This window comes from Nannobrachium achirus (genome assembly GCF_963921795.1).
Source record: "Nannobrachium achirus genome assembly, chromosome: 11".
Lineage (NCBI taxonomy): Eukaryota > Metazoa > Chordata > Actinopteri > Myctophiformes > Myctophidae > Nannobrachium > Nannobrachium achirus.
Window position 1 is genome coordinate 61860188 of NC_137820.1, and position 19017 is coordinate 61879204.

Here is a 19017-nt window from a genome sequence, read left to right on the forward strand (position 1 = left end):
TGTCTAAAACATTGCTACAATGCAAAGTTTGCGTGAGTAGGCCTACTTTAATGGCAAAACGTTGTGATGGAGAAAGACTGGCCAATAAAGGCCAGCTGGATCAGAATAACTCATTGTCATTACCTACTGTTGCTGCCTCTTTTTATCCAGTCCGCATTTTGAAGAAGTAATCCATTATTTTGAGGTGCAAGGGGAATGCAGAAGGCTTAATCATAATGCAATACCACAATGGTTTAATGTCAGGATAGTGGAGCTGTTCAGTGGTCATGTCAGCGAGTAGTCAGAGCACCAGCTGCAGGACTTCTGCGCTAATTGGGTCGGACTCGTTGACTCGTTGACTACAGACCTAGATGCGTCTTTGCTGGCATGCGGTAATTGATTCTTTTGGAGAAAGATTCCCTTAGTATAAATAATAGTATCTATATATTTTTTTAAAGGCATTCATACACTCTTGATATTTTTTAAATGAGGTTTGGTCTAATAGATCACAATGTGCTATTTTCTGGGTGTTCATAACAATTAAAATAATAATAATAATAATTATAACATTTATTATAAAAACAAATATTATTATTACTATTATATAGTTTGAGAAAGAAAAATGTACCAAATAATGGCCCAGTGCTGGCCAGTGCCAAAATAAATAAAAGCCTGTTACCAATAGCCGCCTGGTCCCTTTTAAGCGCCCGGGGTCCGACCCCATTTTGCGAAATAAACGCCCGGGCTACTAATTGGGGATTTACGGGGTATCTAAATACTGAATCAAGTAACTTATGAACTGTCTGGGGCGTTCACAAAAGCCTGAGTTGATGATAAAATGACCAACATTTTTTTTTTAAAGTGAAATATTTGCTCTCATTGCTTGGTCGAAATGGCTGCACTGTAGCTTACCATTCTTCTCCTGAACTTGCCAAGTTGAGGGCTAGGTTTACGCTGAGCATAATGCACCTTGCAGTAGAACTTCCCTGTAAAAGAAAAACACATTCTGGTGAACATAAGGGAAAAGTTGATTTATATACAATATTTCTTACATGAACAGAAAATAGCACAGTTGCTAATTATAAAATGAACACAAATTAAGTTCAACAAGGTTCAAAATCTCTGTGAATGTGTGTATGCTATGGAAAGCTCAAATGTATGTTTGTGCATAAATAATAGGATGTGAAGAGGTCCTACGTACAAAACTGTCATTAAGATCATATAAACGCATTGGCTCTTCTTGATCCTGTCATGAAAACAAGCGGTAGGTACCATGATGTGAGTCGAAGGCGTGTCCCCCGAGACGCAGAGTGCATTTACAGACGTCACAGCGGAAGCACTCTCTGTGGAAGAAGTATCCGTCAGCGCTGAGTCTCTCCATCACGTACACACGCTTGGTGCAGAAGTGGCAGATGTCACTCCCACCCAGTCCAGCAGGGAGGTCTTTACGCACCACACACTGGAGAGAGGAGGAGGAGGACCGTCAGAAGACAGAAGCTAGAGATATGACGAGGACAGGTGGATTTGCAGTATTATAAAGAGTATTAGTGGAATGTACAGTATGTGGATTAAAGCAGAATGAAAATGGTAAAGTAATTATTGGTCAATTCCAAGTAGCATAAACTAATAAAGTAGTAAGGATTCTCCTGTGTGGGTACATGCATTATTTTATATTGGCTCCTCAAACATTGTAGCTGCAATAACTATAATGGAGGGTATGCACATGAATACAGTGAATGGAAAATCGAGTGGCAATGTGAGTTTAACGTTGTTAAATGCAATCAGATAGGACTTTTCTGTTTGGATGTATGGGCTATGTCAAGGCCAGAAAGTCATTTTTTGCCACTCAGTAGGTGTTCCCGCCTAACTTCCGGGTATAATGATGATGTCAAACGCATACCCTCTATAAACAAATATATAAAAGGAATAATCAAAGAATAGCAGTATTAAAAACACAGCTAATGCTTAAAGTGCTTGAAGGTGCTGTGTTCAAGGTTCTGAATCTTTCTCCTAAGTTATAAACTGTGCTGGTGTCCTTGGCAGGTCAGGGTGAAGTCAGGCTGTGTGGCTGACCAGCGGTTGCAACCAGAAAAGCAACAGAAGATTTAAAAATGTCCCATACAGTACATTTTCATTTCATTTTCAAGTTAATTGTATTTTGAGATGGAAAATATGTTTTTATATTTAATTTATACTTAAATATTGCATTCAATGGCTATGGAGTAATAATCAACTTGCAAATACATTTAAGCATTTCAGATGATGGACAGCTGTATGCTCCAGTATATCACGAGTAATTGGAGTAGGTGGTTTATTCCATGTGAAGAAGTATTATCAAGTCAAGAAAAAAAAGTTGTGAAAATGCCTATTGACCAAAGAAAGAAAATTATGTTCAAACAGTTGGTCTCCTTGTGTTAACGTGATGGCAACAAGCAAGAGTGACATGTATTGTGTATATACAAAATTCTGTTTAAACTTGGGACCCCTTCCTGCCCAGATAACCTGTAAAATTGATACAGTAATCTGAATGTCATACTTACAATTTCTGGGTTGTGAAAAGTGTGCGATATAAGAGATAAAAGTTCTTCCTTGTTTTCAGTTCAAAACCTATTAAAAAGAATGCTGCATTTTCTAATAATGTTGTCTCACAGAGGGGATGCTGGTCCGTTAGACCTCCTCAACATCCACATGCAGCTTACCGGTGTTGCATCTGGCCTGTGGTCTGTCTCATAAAGGATGGCCAATTTTTGAGCTCTAGCATCTACGAAAGATGACACCTTCCCAACTGTACGCTAATGATAACACCAGGGAAAGAGGCACCGAAGAGAGGAAGGAGGGAGAAAACAGATGAAGAAAAATCAGTTGGGAAAGAAGAAAGCAATTATGACTTAAATACTGTGTTCAGGCTTAATTTATGATGCTCTCTCGTACGATGGTGTCACACGCTGAAAATAGATCTAAAAGCTCAACACATCAGGCTCTATGCACAGCAGCCATTTTGGAGAGAAGTTGGATGGTTTTCTCACTTCCTTCAAAGGTGTTACCAATGATACTAATGAAGGCTCTGTTCCATTTCATGTAGCACAGTGGTTCTCAAACCTATTACGGCTGCATTTGGTTCCATATTTGAACACTCTCAAGAGTAACACCTTCTAAGTCATTTGAAACCCCCAAGGAACCATGAGGGTCCCTGGACCACACTTTGAGACCCACTGGTGTAGCAGAGTGTTTCTAGTGAGCCAACATGCACAATATTACAGCACCCTGATTCTGTTTGACCACAATGGAACAGAGCCTTCATTAGTATTATTGGTAACACCTCTGAAGGAAGTGAGAAGACCATCCAACTTCTCTCCAAAATGGCTGCTGTGCATATAGCGCAAAACACCGTCATGCGACTTATGGCATTGACTAGTACCTCTTTAGAGTAATTTGAAGCTCCAGTCGGACAACTGTCAGAGCGCTTAACAGACTTTAGAGTAATTCTCGTAGAGCTTTTTAGAACACTGCTCCCATTGCACTGAAAAGAGAGAGAATTGCCTTTGTGTAGCCATACCATGTTACACTGGATTGTACCGCAACGCTCCATACAACTGTAACATAAGGCTTATTTGTAGTCAATTCTGGGATTTCTACATCACATATTGTACTTCAATGAATCATAATTATATTGGATTATACTTTCTGCTAGCTGATTGTCCAAGTATAAGAAATTCACGAGCGGATCTTCACAACAGGTACATCAACATTTTGATGAAAAAGGAATTTGTCATTCAGATGGCAAGTTTTTACCTTCTGGTGGCTGTTTTCACTTTCAAGTGCATCATCATTGATTTGGTTTTGAGTCTTTTCGGGGGCTTTCTCCCGTTTCTTCTCAAGATTGACCTGAACCTCATCCCGTGTACAGTCATCTACCTTCTTTACTATCTTCTTTTGCAAGTTCTTGTATGTTGGGGGGGCAGACAGAGGCGCTAATTTCTTACAGTCATCTACCTTCTTTTGCAGGTTCTTGTATATCGGGGGGGCAGAAGGGAGAGGGGCTATTTCCTGACACTGTTCCTTTTTCGGCTGAGGAGCAGGGAGAGGAGAAACGTTTCCGTGTCCATTTTCACAGTCAGACGAGGGAGAAGAAATGTGCTTGCTCTCCTCAGAAATAGACAGAGGGAGCCGAGAGGAGGTTTTGTTGTTGCACAGGGGAGAAGGAAGGAGAAGAGTAGAGATTTGAAGTGCCTTCTCACAGTGAGAGTCAGAGGAGAGAGTAGAGGAGGATTTGTGGTCTTTGCGCTCAGGAGAGTCAGGGATGGAGGCAGAGAAACAGGCGTGGGTTGAGGGTTCTGGGACAGGGTGGATCACAGGACTCACCCTGGAGCTCTGAGATATGGATGGGGAGGGAGAGGTGGAGGAGGGGAAAGGGGGAGAAATGGATAGGTCTGCCTAGATAGGAAGAGAAATAGAAGGGCACAGTTAAGACATGGAAGAGATAAAGTAAAGGAATGAAATAGGAGAGGAATAAAACTTCTAAATGAAATGAGGCTGGGGGATTAGGTGTGTTAATTGGGGGTAATGGCAGACTTTAGTGCTTAAAGGACCACTTCACCTCTGGGACAACCAGATCTTATGTTATTGTTGTTTGGGACACGATCAACACAATCCTGAGTTATTTTTTGAGTTAAATCTGTGTTTTTAGATATTTTAGTATTTCAGCATGCTACAACTGGTCATATGATGCTTTGTAGCATGATATTGCATCATCTAATGCATCATATGATGCAAAATGCATCATATGATGCTTTGTAGCATGCTGAAATACTAAACAACAAAACAAAAAACAAAAAAAACACAAAAAAGGTCCCAGAGGTGATTAGATGTGGTCCTTTAAATGATTGGTCTACATGGTGTCAATGGCGCAACAAGACAATACTGTCAGTGTATTATAGAATGATTAATGCCATTTTATAATATGATACGTTGCCTTACTGCATCATGCGAATGGCTGGTTTTGTGAGATTCATTGTATGAAGCAAGAAATGATGATAAATGCTAACCGCAGCTTTCAAACACCCCATCACACTTTAGACTACATTACACAACCGGTCTGGTTTTGGAATAGAGCTGTGGTTCATAAACAAAATCATTATCACCAGCTGGTTCACATTGTTGTGCTACCAATCAAGTTGGTAGCACAACAATGGAAAAAACCTCCAACAACATTCCATCCACTGCCAAGTGCTCAGACTGGTAATTAATCACTAATGGTACATAAATGGATTAACACTGGGCTAATAGCCTCTGCACATGCCCCCGCACTTTAAACTAGGGATCGACCGATTATTGAAACAGGTGATAATCGAAGTCGATATTCATAACATTTATTAATATCGCAAAATATCGATATAAAAAAAAAAGTTGAAAAATGTTTCGATATATTATTTTATTATTTATTTATTTTTTGCATCTTGGTTACTGATTTTCACCGATTTCCTGCTGCGGAATAGTGCGACGGATCTGAAGGGACAAAGCCAGTTCGGTAGACGGTCACGTGGTGCGCGCGCCGCTGCGGGGGCCGGGACACTGGGTCTTTGATCACGACTTATCGATATCGAACATGAATATCCCATATCGGTCGACCCCTACTTTAAACCCCGAAAGCCAAAGCCATGGAAGGAAAAGCAGGTGAGATTTACCACCTGAGGTGTAGAGAGACAAGGAAGAGGAGAGAGTCGGTCAGAGACAGAAGGATTCTCAGAGTCAGGGAACATAGAGCAGAGGAGTACAGCTCTCTCTTTTATACTCCTCCTACCGAATTCTTTAGCTGACAAACTCCGGGATTTACCCTGGAGGGAAAGAGAGGAATGAAAGGAAGGAAAGTCAGAATGAAAAGCACTGGGGATGGACAGTTTTACAGAAATAGAATCTCATCTCTCGAATCAACAAAATCATTAAGAAAATGTATGAATGAATTGAAAGCAGTCTCCCCTCGCATGAGAACTACAGTTCATAATGAAAAGATAAATGTTGAGAAACGATAGCACCTTGGCATCTAGTTAGGAACATTCCTTGTTAGCAACTCATTTTGTCCAAAAGATTATATGAATTGAAACCTACATTGGTTGTGCTTGTTAGATTAATGGGACACTCACAAGCAGTCGTGTTTCCTAAAAATGCTTCCTACCTGGGAAGAATATTAGCAAATTCTAAAAAAAAAACATTTAGAACATAGAATAATATAATGATTTTGAACCATATGGCACTTTGAGAACTACTCAACACAGAAACTATTGTTTTGGAGTGTCTATGAAAGCAGCTTGGCTAAAGCAGAAATGGCACAGAAGGCTCGATAATGTATTACGCCATCTTAAAGCAAGCTTGAAATCAGTTTATCAAGAGGAATGTTTCTGCAGTCATACATAGCTAGTATGTTTTCACAATCGTATTCCTAGCGTGAACCATCCCAAGTGATGCTCCAATCACAAGTTACAAATGCCATTGATGTATCAGACCGTAGAATCAGCCCAATAGCTCCCTAGAACGATTTCATAGCAACCTTTTGGTAACAAAGAGTTTAGCAAAATAAGGAACATCTCTGCTTTGTTGTGAATGAAAATGTATGGGCATAAAAAAAGAGGACTATACTTTAATAACAAAAAGAGGACTATACTTTCACTCATTAGCTGCTTTTTAAAAATCTCTTTGAAGTTCCAAGATGCCCCCCAGTCTCCATAGACTTCCATGTAATTCATAGTGCACGGATCATGCACACCCATGCCTAGATCATGCACCACATGTGTGCACGCTGTTCACAGCTTTCAAACCAAAAAATCCGCTTGGAATTCCGTTCAGGCATTCATGAAATAGCAGCCATTATGTTTTCTTCATATTTAAACAAACATGGCTGCCATGTTTGAAAGATGGGGTTGGTATGGGGGTTAAACATGCAATTTCTCCATCGCGATCATGCCTAGTGGTTAGGAGGAGGTCCAAATTTCTTTTTCTACGAACATCGGGAACAACTCGGGCAACTCGGGGTGTGGCAGTAACTGATTTAATAACAAAAAGAGTACTACTTTAAAAGAACAAAACATTCTTAACTCATCCACTACATTGGACGAGTTTGACGAGCTATAGTTATGGGTCCACTCTGCTTATGACGAATATGACGAGCTATCAATTAGCTTTAATAACTATAAAACAAAAAAGTATGATCGCCGATTCGCCGTCCATAGCGCTCTGTGGACCCGCCCTATTCACAAAAAACGGATCTGGATGTTCCAGAACGGAAATGGGGGGGCGGGACAACGACGCCTGTATCCTGTCTGCCGAAATGTCATCCGGTTCAATGTTGTGCAACACCAGCGTGGCGCTCCGTCGGTTTCGCTTTGAGCGATGGAAGGCTGTAGTGCTTTGTTGCTTACCCTGCCTGGATCGTATTGTGAATGCAATCGGTGAACCATCGCGCAATGGATTCGCGCGCGCGCCCACGTTAAAGGTAGGCAAAATCCTGGCGGTGTGGACCCTCAGAAGGGTCTTAAAAATAGCGGTGGGTGAGTTAAAGTTGTGTTGCTTGCATGTTCTATAAGTCATTGCATGTTACTTATTAACACGTTGACGTCCGAAATAGAATGGTGGTTGGTAGATTAGCCGTGACATTTCTATTATTGTATTGTGATCTGAGACATAATATTATGTTTATAAACATGACCCCGCAGCCCCTCCATCTTGAACAGCGCCGCTGTTTTTTCTTTTTTTTTTCCCCCAGGCCAGTAACTCACCATGATTTTCTCGATTTCCGTTGGGATAGAATGGGGGTTTTGGCCGATCGTCGATGTCCCCGTGCGTTTCGCGTGCGCGATCCTTTCACGTAAATGTCCCCGCAAATAGTCCATGTGTGACTGAAGAACAGAACTGAAAAGTTTCGCTAGCATAGCCCCAAGCATGGCTGCAGGAGGAGCTCGAGTGTGTAGACAGTAAACGGATGGGTGGAAGGTGCCTTGGAGAAGGAGAGGCGCTGACGTCACCTCTGCTTCATGCACGGTCTGCATGAGCTATCAGTGCACGAGTGGTGACTAGGGAAGGTTAGACGATCGCCGATTTTCGGATCAAAAGCTTTTATTCCGGTTTTAAAGACAAAGTCCGGGAATGTACGACGTGGCTGAGAGTCCCTGGGGGGATGTGCGATATAGTACGGTTTTAACATTAAGGGGCTCCCCTTGGCTTAGAAGGTGTTAATATTAACGCCTCCAAAGTGGGGTCGAACCCCAGACAAAGTGGGGACAAATGCCAGACACAAGAGTAGATGGACGATCAGACAGACAGACAGACAGACAGACAGACAGACAGACAGACAGACAGACAGACAGACAGACAGACAGACAGACAGACAGACAGACAGACAGACACCAGTTCACCTGACTGATAGTGTCTTCCCCTTTCTCAGAGAGATGTTCATATCCTGATCCCGTCAGAGAAGAAGCAGACAAATTGTTGGTGGAGAGGCTACGAGAGGTGCATTCTGGGTGGTATTGTTCAGCAGCATTAGGGCTCGGAGAGCGGGATGAGTTTAAAAGGCTTTTAGAGTACCACGGTGAAGGGCAACTGCTGTAACCACTCTCTGAAGGAGGGGCCTTAGGGGAATACCCAGGGCTGTTTGACTGGGCCACAGCACTGGGATCTTCCAACAGGCGAAGATAGATAGAAGGCTGAAAATACAGAAACAGGAAAACAAGGAGGGGAAAGGAGGACAGAAGACATGAGAAGGATACAGCTCATTGAAGAAGTTGGAGAAAATGTCAAGGGCCTGCACTAGCAGAAATAGAGAACTTGAATGTAAAAGTGAAAGGTCTTCAACAGGGGGTCCGGGAGTTACTACAGGGGGGCCGCCAAATCTTTGTGTGATAGAATCATGTTTTTTACATTAACAACTTGAACCCTAGCATCCCTATTCTGAGTGGAACATTAGCCAAAAATAGCAGATCTACAAGCTTACACCGCCTCGCGCTGCGAGGCGTTGTGAGCTTGTAGATCTGCTATTTTTGGCAAAGAGGTTTGTAGAGGGATAAGAAGAGCAGACATAAGTATTTGACGGTTCAAGTGGTTCAATGTCTGAAAATACACATTACTCCAACATGATGACAGTGCTGTCAAACAAGTCTAAGCTGTCTAAGAAATCTATGAACATTTTTCATCTGCAACACAATTTTACACAATATATAGTGGGGGTCCCTGCTTCATCTCTCTCTCAGCTAAGGGGTCCTTGGCCTGGAAACGTTCAAGACCCCTGATCTATATGAATAATGTACAATAACCTGCCAAACTGGGATCACACCAAACTGAACTGGGATCATACCTGCCACTTGGGGCGAGAGGGAGTTGGAGGAGGGGGAGAGGGGAGGTCCTTGGGCTTAGCAAACCGAGGGTTTTCTGTCTCATCCTCCTCGGGGGTGGGAGAGGAAGGAGGGGTGGAAACAGGAGTCAGGGGAGGGGAGAGGGATGGATCTGATGGGCCCTCATCAGACTGGAGAGAGGAGGAAAGGAAATAAGAGGAGAGGAAGGACAGGACAGCACAGGCAAAAACAGGAAAGATTGATAATCGGAAGAACAAAAAAGATAACAGGAAAGGATAGAAAAGCATTGACACTGAAAGTGCAAATGATTAAACAAACGGTAGAAAGGAAATAAGGAACTATACAACTGAAATAATACCTCACAAGACAGAGAAACAATAAGAGTGAAGCTACAGAACCCCGTCCGGGAGCCCTAGGGGGTCCTCAGAGTTACTACTGGGGGTCCTTCAAATCTTTGAGTGATAGAAACTTTTTTTCTCCATTTTTTATATTAACCTCTTGAACCCTAGCGTCCACATTCTGAGAACCTTAGCCAAAAATCGCTTGTAGACCGGCTATTTTCGGCAAAGAGCTTTGGAGTAGAGGGGAAAAATAGCAGATTAAGTACAGAGTGAAAGGTCAAGTTTATTAAGTATTGACGGTTCAAGTGGTTAAATATCTGAAAACACAAATTGACATGAATCCAAAATACACTGACGATTGTGCTGTCAAACAATGAAACTATATGGAATCTATGATAAGGTTGTGGGGGTCCCTGCTTCATCTCTCTCTCTCAACTAAGGGGTCCTTGGCCTGAAAACATTGAAGACCCCTGTCTTAGAGGTGTGCTGCCTGTGTGAAATGGTTTTTTTTTCCTCAAGGTTTTAAAGAATGTTTTGTCAGTAACTTGAGGCCCACTTGCAATATCCTCACAGCCAGAGGTTGAGAATCGCTGGTCTATGTCACACTCCTCGTCCTTCTGATAGTGTACAGTAGCAGATGTCTGTGGAGGGAGGGCGAGTCCCAAATGTCTGTGTCTCACCTTGCTGCGCAGCCCTGCTGCTGTCGAGGAGTTCTCTTCAAACTTGGCCAGCAGCTGGGTTGCCATGGAGCGCACTTTGTTCTCCCGCAGGTCTCCATCTTCACCCACAGGGGGCGCACTCTGACATGACAATTGCTGTGAAAAAGACAAGAGTTGTACTAAGGCAGTGGTTCTCAAAGTGGATTCCAGGGACTCTGTGGGTTCCCTTAGGGGCGTCTAAATTGGCCCATGCAAGTCTGTGACTCTGGCAGAGTACAAATGGAACCAAATTAACCCGTCAGGGTTCATTTGTACACTGTCAGAGTTAAGGGGAGACCTTGAAATTGAAAGTTTGAGAAACACTGTACTAAGGTACGCATGATAATGGATAACAAAAATTGTCAAAGTATGGCAATATTATACAGTATTTTTATTGCAATGACATTGAAACAGTTTACAACATAATGTATTATTATGTTTTCATGCACTGTGTATCTAACCTCTGTGAGGTAATGGTTGGCTCTCCGTCGCCTCTTGTTTGAATCGTTATCTTCAAGTTGCTTGTCATCCTGTGCCTGCAAAGCCACAGCAAAAATGTTCACACATCTATTCATTTCACACTCAAATATAAACTCCTGCCTGTCAATAATTATATTATTATCCTCCTTGTAGTTGAACAATCAGCAGAATGTTAATGATTAGATAACATGGATATTACAAAAGAAGTCTTGATCTCTCTGTTAGCTTTACCCAATCATATAAGATTTGACAGTGAGTGAATAGTGTTGTATACTTTTGATAAAATAAATGCCTTGGTCATAAAAGGAAATAATATTAGCACAGTCAGTGCCATATGTAAAGTGGGACCTCTTATATTGCCAGTTTTGCCACCAAATGGTACAAAGAGTTAAAAAAGAAAATAGTGTGCACGCTGGTGCACAAATTCGTGCACAGATCATGCACTATGCATGTGCACGCTTTTCACAGCTTTCAAACAAAAAGATCCGCTTGGAAATCCGTTCAGGCATTCAGCCCTTATGTTTTCTTCAAATGTAAACAAACATGGCTGCCATGTTTGAAAGATGGGGTTGGTATGGGGGTTAAACATGCAATTTCCATTTTTGATTGATTTGAGGGAAGGCCATAGTTAAAAATACGATTTTATTATAGAAATCCTCTTTTTGGCATGGTATGAGTTAGGAATAAAGGGGAGTCGCTATCCAAAGAAAAGAAAAGCCAAGCATATTGATATGATGAGGTGAATTAAAATTGACGGACTTTCACTGTACCTTTGGTATCCTCTTTCTGGGCTGGTTGTGGTTCAATTTTGATGAATATTCCTCACTGTTCTCGTCAGCCTCCTTTGAACCTAGAAGCAAGTGAAGATAGGCATCAGATTTAATGTAATCCAACGTATTATTATCCCAACTGATACTGTAAAATCTGATATCTGATAATCACTTCAGACTAAAAAGTGCCATCTACCTGGACATTGAACCGTGGATTGTAATTATCTCATTTATTATAGTTGAGGATTGGCAGGAAGTAGAAAGTTATGTAACTCCATACACTTACAGTAACTGCTGAAAACCTCTTACACTTATGCAACCACACAGCCCTTTCTGCCAGGAGAGGAATTCCCAGTAAATCATTCCCTCAGCCATTCAAAGCAAAAAAAATTGCAATGAGTGACAGACACGTGGGTGCCACAGAGGTCCATGGTACGTTATTAAATTACTGTGGCCGTAACGCAGCTGAAAGCAGGGCTCACAGTGTTGTCTGGGACTGGATAGGACTTCTACAGACATAGCACACATTCCACTCCTGTCAGTGACCACTGAGAGGGGTTGCACAATATGTAACTCTATCCCACAGAATGGACAAAATAGTTCCTGCACCGCAGTCATTTAAAATACGAATGGTCTCGCACCCTAGGTATATAAAAAGCTTTCTTGGCTAACCAATCCTTCCTTCAAATCGTTTTCGTGATCGGTCATTCTTGGTCTTGTGTGACATAACCACTATGCATGTGGAGCCAGAGGATATTTTGTGGATATTTCAAATAAAAACACGATGACTTCTATGTCAAAACATCATTTGTGGAATCTGGACCAAAACTGAATAAGAAAATAAACCTTACTGCAGTCAGTGAACCGTATTCCCCTCTAAAGCCCACAGCTGCCAATGATTTATGATGCAAAGCCATTTTAAAGTGCTGCTCTGCCAGTAAGCAGCACCTGCTTCTGTTTGCTTCCTGAATCGGTCAAGAAGATATACGGCAGGGCACCTCTGGTAGTTTTGTCCAAGCCTAAAGTAAGTTCAAAGATCATGTAAGACAACAGGGGGTCCGGGACCCCGAGGGGGTCATCAGAGTTACTACTACTAAGGGTGTAGTGTAAACGCCGGAAGGACTATTGATGTCAGTTGACTTTAATATCTAATGTGTCATATAATCCCATATGGGATGGGCCAAATTGTGGCATGACACGGAAATAAAAATCTCTCATTCATACTACAGGGGGTCCTCCAAATCTTTGAGTGATAGAAACTTGTTTTTTCCCCCTTTTTTATATTAACCACTTGAACCCTAGCATCCATATTCTGAGAACTTTACCCAAAAATAGCAGATCTACAAGCTCACAACAGCGTTGTGAGCTTGTAGATGGGCTATTTTTGGCAAAGACCTTTGGAGGGGGAAAAGAGCAGACTAAGTACAGTGAAAAGTCAAGTTTATTAAGTATAGACGGTTCAAGTGGTTAAATATCTGAAAACCCACATTAACATGAATCCAAAACCGTGCTGTCAAACAATGAAACTATATGGAATCTATGAAAAGGTTGTGGGGGTCCCTGCTTCATCTCTCTCTCTCTCAACTAAGGGGTCCTTGGCCTGAGAACGCTGAGGACCCCTGATGTAAGAGCTACTGTGTTCAGCTCCCGTTTGATTCAAAATAGAGCTGCCCATGTGTCTATATTTAGATGGGAAATGTCAGAGAAGCAGCAGGGGGTCTAACCAGTGTTGTTGTTGTGACCCGGTGAGTTCCTGAAGACCTCGTAGAGCCTGGAGAGGTAGAGGACCATCAGGAGTTTGTCAGGGTCCTCCTCCACGGCCATCTCTTTGCCCGTGGTCACTGGCTGGACGCCAAACTCGCGCTCCGCCACGTCAAACGCAAGCTGGTTGTTCCCTGCCACATCTTCCTCGTTCAGGGAGTCGTAGTCACTGAGAGGGAGGGAAAGAAAGAAAGAGGGATGTGGAAGGAAGGAAGGAAGGAAGGCGAGAGCAGGAGAAGGCACAGTACAGTTTGTACAGCTTTCCATCAACTAGGACATTAACGACTTGTGATTTTTGCAAGTCGACTCGACTCGACTCAGTAAAAAGTTGAGTTGAAGTGGACTTCATCGTTTGATGACGTCATCACATCACACACGACCCCCCAATTATTTGGGGGTTAGGATTGTATACTTTTTAATACCTCTAAAATGACAAATTAAACATTGTCCAAATTGTCAAATATATAGAGGCAGAAATTGTGAAAATAGCCGATCTACAAGCTGAGCATGTAGATCGGCTATTTTCACAATAGAATCATCTTATACGAAATGTAATGTAGCACTGTAATATTGGATCATTCCGTTCTTTACAATAAGCAATCCTACTGTTTGAATGCTGTACAGACACACACATGGAGCAAAAATGATAGAAAAAAATGGATTTTTTTTTTTTCAACTTCGACTTTCCCTGGTGGGATTCATCTTGTGTAATGAAGTCGACTCAGTCGACTTGTCGACTTTTTCGTTAATGCCCTACCATCAACTGTTCAGTTGAAGCATTGTGGAATTGAGAAAGTAAATGGAGTTACAGAGATGAAACCATCAGCAACAGAAAAACAGTACAATGAACAATCACCGCTTTTCATTACAGTCTCTTGGCTTTTCTATTTTAAAGTGCCATGAAAACTTGTGACACAGCTCTAAGATGCATGCCCTAAGATGAAGATAAGCTAGGCCTGTGACATTTTGTAAAAGATTGCACGATATATACCTGTACATATAGCCGTGTGTGTGTGTGTGTGTGTGTGTGTGTGTGTGTGTGTGTGTGTGTTAGGGCATTAACGAAAAAGTCGACTCAGTCGACTTCATTACACAAGTCGACTCCCACCAGAGAAAGTAAAAAAATAATATATATATAATTTCTATTAGCAGATAGCAGATCTACATGCTCACAACGCCTCGCATCGTGAGCATGTAGATCGGCTATTTTCACTATTTCTGCCTCTATATATTTGACAATTTGGACAATGTTTCATTTGCCATTTTAGAGGTATTAAAAAGTCCTTAAGTTGGCACTTTAGAAATGTGAAGATACCCTCTATAGTCTATACAGTTAAACTTTATGTTGGTTTGTTTACAGTTGAGTGAGAAAACAATGTTTCACATTAAGTTAATCATCTGGGGACCCCCCCAAAATAATTGGGGGGTCGTGTGTGATGTGATGACGTCATCAAACGATAAAGTCGACTTCAACTCAACTTTTTACTGAGTCGAGTTGACTTGCAAAAGTCACAATTCGTGAATGCCCTAGTGTGCGTGCGTGTCTGTGCGTCTCTCTCTCTCTCTTACATCAGCTCAGGTCTCTGGCGGTGTATGATAGCACAGAAGGCCAGTCCATTCTTCCAGGAGGACGTGAGGTTGTAGATCTGCACTCCTCTGTAACCTTGTGTCTGTTTCTGACACCAGACCAACAACCGGCCTGGACGCACCTCTGACTCTGCAAAGAGGCACACGAAGAAAAGGTCAATGACTCTTATCTTTTATATCGACGAGATATGATGGTTTATTTATCTGTACGTGTTCCGTTTGATCACCATTACCAACTGTGAATGTGTTATCTTACTGTATACGCATGTGCAGGCTGGGCACAAAGAGTGCCTGATAAGAAATTAATCAAAAAGATATTAATCGTGTATGGTTACTAGGGTTGGGGATCCTTATATTTTAAGAGAAACCTTGGGTTACTTTAGGTACCCAGGCTTTACATGAACCCTAGCATCACTGTTATGGGCCTTTCAGAGAAAATAGCAAGTTTACAAGCTCGCTACGCGACATATTGAGAGCTACAAGCTCTCAATATGTCATGATTGGTGGATCGTAGAGGGAGGTGGGCTAGCCTGTGGAGAAAAAAAATAAAAATAAAAGCTAGAGCCCTTGGGGACTCAAATAAGTCAAAGTAAGTGTACTGCAGGGTTTAAGTCCGGGTTCCTTGTAGATGTGTTCTTTTTGTCACGTACATTTAGGCTGCAATCACGCCCGTTCGGCAAAAACCTACTTATGTTACATATTTTGTGCAAAGTTACACGTTTTAGAAAATGTTTTTTTATTAACTAAATCAATAGCCAAAACCAAAGCATAGCCAAATATTTTCCCAGGACCTTCGATCAATTCCAAACATTTTCCAGTACTGGGAAAATAAATTGTCTAATTTCAAAATATTTCCAGGAATTTCATGACTGTGGGAACTCTATTGAGTGGTTAAGGTACACATTTTATGCTGTTGCAATGTACAGTATATAGCAACATAATCATGTAGTAATTTTTGAAAAAAAATATTTTTAAGTTTAAAACTTTAGATTTAGAATTGGCCTCACTGGGTCTAAATGGGTAAAAAAAAAAAAAAAAAAAAAAAAGGAAAAAAAAAAGGAAAAATACTGAATAATGACAACCGGGAAAAGAATGTCCATCTCAAGGCTGAAAGTGAGCCGATGTAATGTGACCGTAGGCACAGGCACACACACAGTGATCTCTGTTGTACGAGCACAAAGGATAACGCCTGGGTCCTAACCTATTCTGGGTCCTAAACCATCGTTCAAAAACAGCAACACAGATACAGATAAACAGTCCTCTAAAAGACAACACGGTACAGATCACACAGCAGGCCAGCACACGTCTTTGTCAAGCATCATCTTTGACCTTAATGTGGTGTAATGTGATCTGTGTGTATTGTCTGGACTGAGGTGTGTCAGCCTGTGGCTGTGATAGGGTTCATGTTTCAGTCGGGCCTGGTGGTGGGCTACAGTATTCGCTCATTCATTATGAGGGATGACATTGGACCACATTACAGTAGTTTACATAACAGACCTATCAAAATACAAGCACCAATTATTTATTTACAGTGTAGGTGTGATACGCTACTTTGGGTTTACAGTTTATTTTAACACAGCGCTCAACATATTACTCATAAAAGCATCTAAGAACAAGTTGATCCTATCCTATAGGATTCATAGACTGATGAGATTACTACTTTAAGTGTAAAATACCTTCACAGACAACAGGGCTGACAGACCTTACCTCTGTCACTGTCTACTGTATGTGCCTGAATCTGTATTTTATGTTTAGAGCGTTAAAAGTAACACTACTAGAAATAAGCCGTGTGCTTGTGCGTGTGTATGCATGCATGTGTGCGTGTACTGCCTCATATTTGTTTTTGGGACTGGACCAAACATGAAACATCATCAGGATTTGAGCCCATGATACAGTCATGACTGAATGGCTTCTGCTAATCCTTTTATGACACCGCTCTTTCTAATCTACTAGTCTGAGCCTATCAGTCTGTCTAATTCATATAGCCATCAGACACTTACTTAGTCACCCACTACCTTTATATTTAGGCCCCAACTGAGATTACTGCAACATATCAAAGAGTATAAAATAATCATTTATGGATCAAGTAAGAATCTCACCTTTCCTGGACAGGTTGACTGATCTATGGGTGGGGCCTCCACTTACAGAAAGACATGGGTTCTGGTGTCCATCTATGAAGAGATGTCGCACCTGAGAGAGAGGAAGAAGAAGTGGCAGTGTGTGAGAGATGAGGAGAGAGAGTGTTTGTGTGATAGGCAGCACATCTGACCCGGAAAACGCATACAAAGGAACACATACGGTTTCTGGTTCAAATCCGCTGTCGAGTCCACAGATATAAAAAGCTAGAAACCTCTTCCACCCCTACAGTTCATTGGAGCGACCCCTCAAACAGGATAGGCAGAAGTGCGGAAGTGCCAAAAGCACACTGCCACTCAAAGTGACTACTGGCATGTTTTCCGGGACTTCAATTCAACCGAACGTCCCCTTCTGTGACACACACGGAAGCGTCCACGCCTGCAGCCATACAGCCTTGGAAAACTTGCCTATCCTCCAAGACGGACGCCCCACAGCCGAAGGAGGCGTCTACCTTTTTATTTTGTCTATGGCCAGTCAACAGGGGCGTCACAAGGGGTGGAAAGTGGGACTGAGTTACTAGGGCCCAAGGTGGAGGGGCCTTAATTATTTTAGCTATTGAAAAATAGCAGATATACAAGCTTGTAGATCTGCTATTTTTGAAAAGTGTGCAAATCTTTGAATATACATATTTTTTAAGTGAACATTTGTAACTCAAATATTGCTTCTGAGGGGGGGTCCCTGTAACTAAATATTTTGAGATATTTTGAACAGGCTGTCCAGATTTGCTGCCGTCGCTGACGTCATCGACGGCCGGTTTTTGAAGATTTTTTTTTTTTTTTTTTTTTTCAAAACTTTTTGTTGTGGGGGGGTGGCGCAGTTCAGGCTAAAGGTGGTACTGCAGCTGAGAGCCATTCAAAAATGAGAGAGGCTCTCTATTCAGGAGTGGTAATTTAGCCTCAAACCTTTTGAAAAACGTTTTTTGGGACATAAACAATATGACATAAATACTTTTTAAATGCATGGTGTATCACCTTTAACTCTGTGTATGTAAGTGTATGCAGTGGAATGAAGATCCTGGCAGACTGACCTGATGTGGGCGCACACAGCTAGAGTTGAGGTTGGGGTAGCGAGTAGCAGGATCAATGGTGTACTGCTCAAAGTTCTTACTGATGTTCTCTGGGGTGGTCTGAGGCAGCAGGCGGTACAGACTCTCCCTTGGGAAGGACAAAACACAAACACAGATATTTCCAAAATAATAATAGGCCATTTTACTTCCCAGCATTCCTGGGAATGCTCATCTAGTGTCCTTAATCATTACCGTCAGCCCTCAAGTCCTCTGCACAACCCTGTCCTTTTTCCATTTCCTCCATCCCTAATTACCCATTCCATATTCCATTCCTCCTCCGTCCTTAAATCCATTCCTCATAGCTTTCTCCAGCAGGCTCTCTGCCCACTGGGCAAGATCTCATGACTGTCTCTCTCACCGTCACGTTGGGTTTCACTTCACACCACCAAAGGTTTATATGAATAAATAGGAGCTGACAATCTTAAACATTATTTGTCCTTGGGATCTGCTGTCAGGTCATGTGGCGTGGTTTGGGCCTAGCTCACGGTGTTGATGTTTGCAAATGAGCAGAGTTACTTCTATTTAAAGTTAGTAGTAGTTCACCCCCCAAATGACTTTTTTTCTATTGATTACTCATGCCATGGAGACTTGTGTTCAGTAATAATTTTTTGTATTTGTCGCAGTCCTAAGAAAATGCGTTGGAGTAAATTTACCCCCATTGATTCCGGATGGGTACCCAAATGCATTTACTGTAATCAAAATATTGTCCTATGTGACAAATACAAAAAAATATTGTTGAACTCAAGTCTCCATGGCATGAGTAATCAATAGAAAAAAAGTCATTTGGGGGGTGAACTACTCCTTTAATTTGAACTCCATGTGGGACAAAGGATGAGATAATATAACCTGGATCTGCTT

At 41.8% G+C, this 19017-nt stretch overlaps 1 protein-coding gene across 1 annotated transcript in view; it reads right to left on the reverse strand.

The window, feature by feature from the left end:
- The window catches only part of mical2b (microtubule associated monooxygenase, calponin and LIM domain containing 2b), a gene marked incomplete at both ends in the record, with an annotated part of 61347 nt that overhangs the window by 20720 nt on the left and 21610 nt on the right, over positions 1-19017 (reverse strand). The window contains 15 exons of the mRNA XM_080737242.1: positions 892-965; positions 1252-1438; positions 2679-2771; positions 3398-3499; positions 4210-4413; positions 5664-5813; positions 8385-8675; positions 9323-9490; positions 10342-10476; positions 10809-10889; positions 11610-11689; positions 13334-13539; positions 14940-15087; positions 17057-17147; positions 18121-18243. Coding sequence (XP_080593368.1) covers positions 892-965; positions 1252-1438; positions 2679-2771; positions 3398-3499; positions 4210-4413; positions 5664-5813; positions 8385-8675; positions 9323-9490; positions 10342-10476; positions 10809-10889; positions 11610-11689; positions 13334-13539; positions 14940-15087; positions 17057-17147; positions 18121-18243 — 2133 coding nt within the window. The remainder of the gene's footprint in view (positions 1-891; positions 966-1251; positions 1439-2678; positions 2772-3397; positions 3500-4209; positions 4414-5663; positions 5814-8384; positions 8676-9322; positions 9491-10341; positions 10477-10808; positions 10890-11609; positions 11690-13333; positions 13540-14939; positions 15088-17056; positions 17148-18120; positions 18244-19017) is intronic.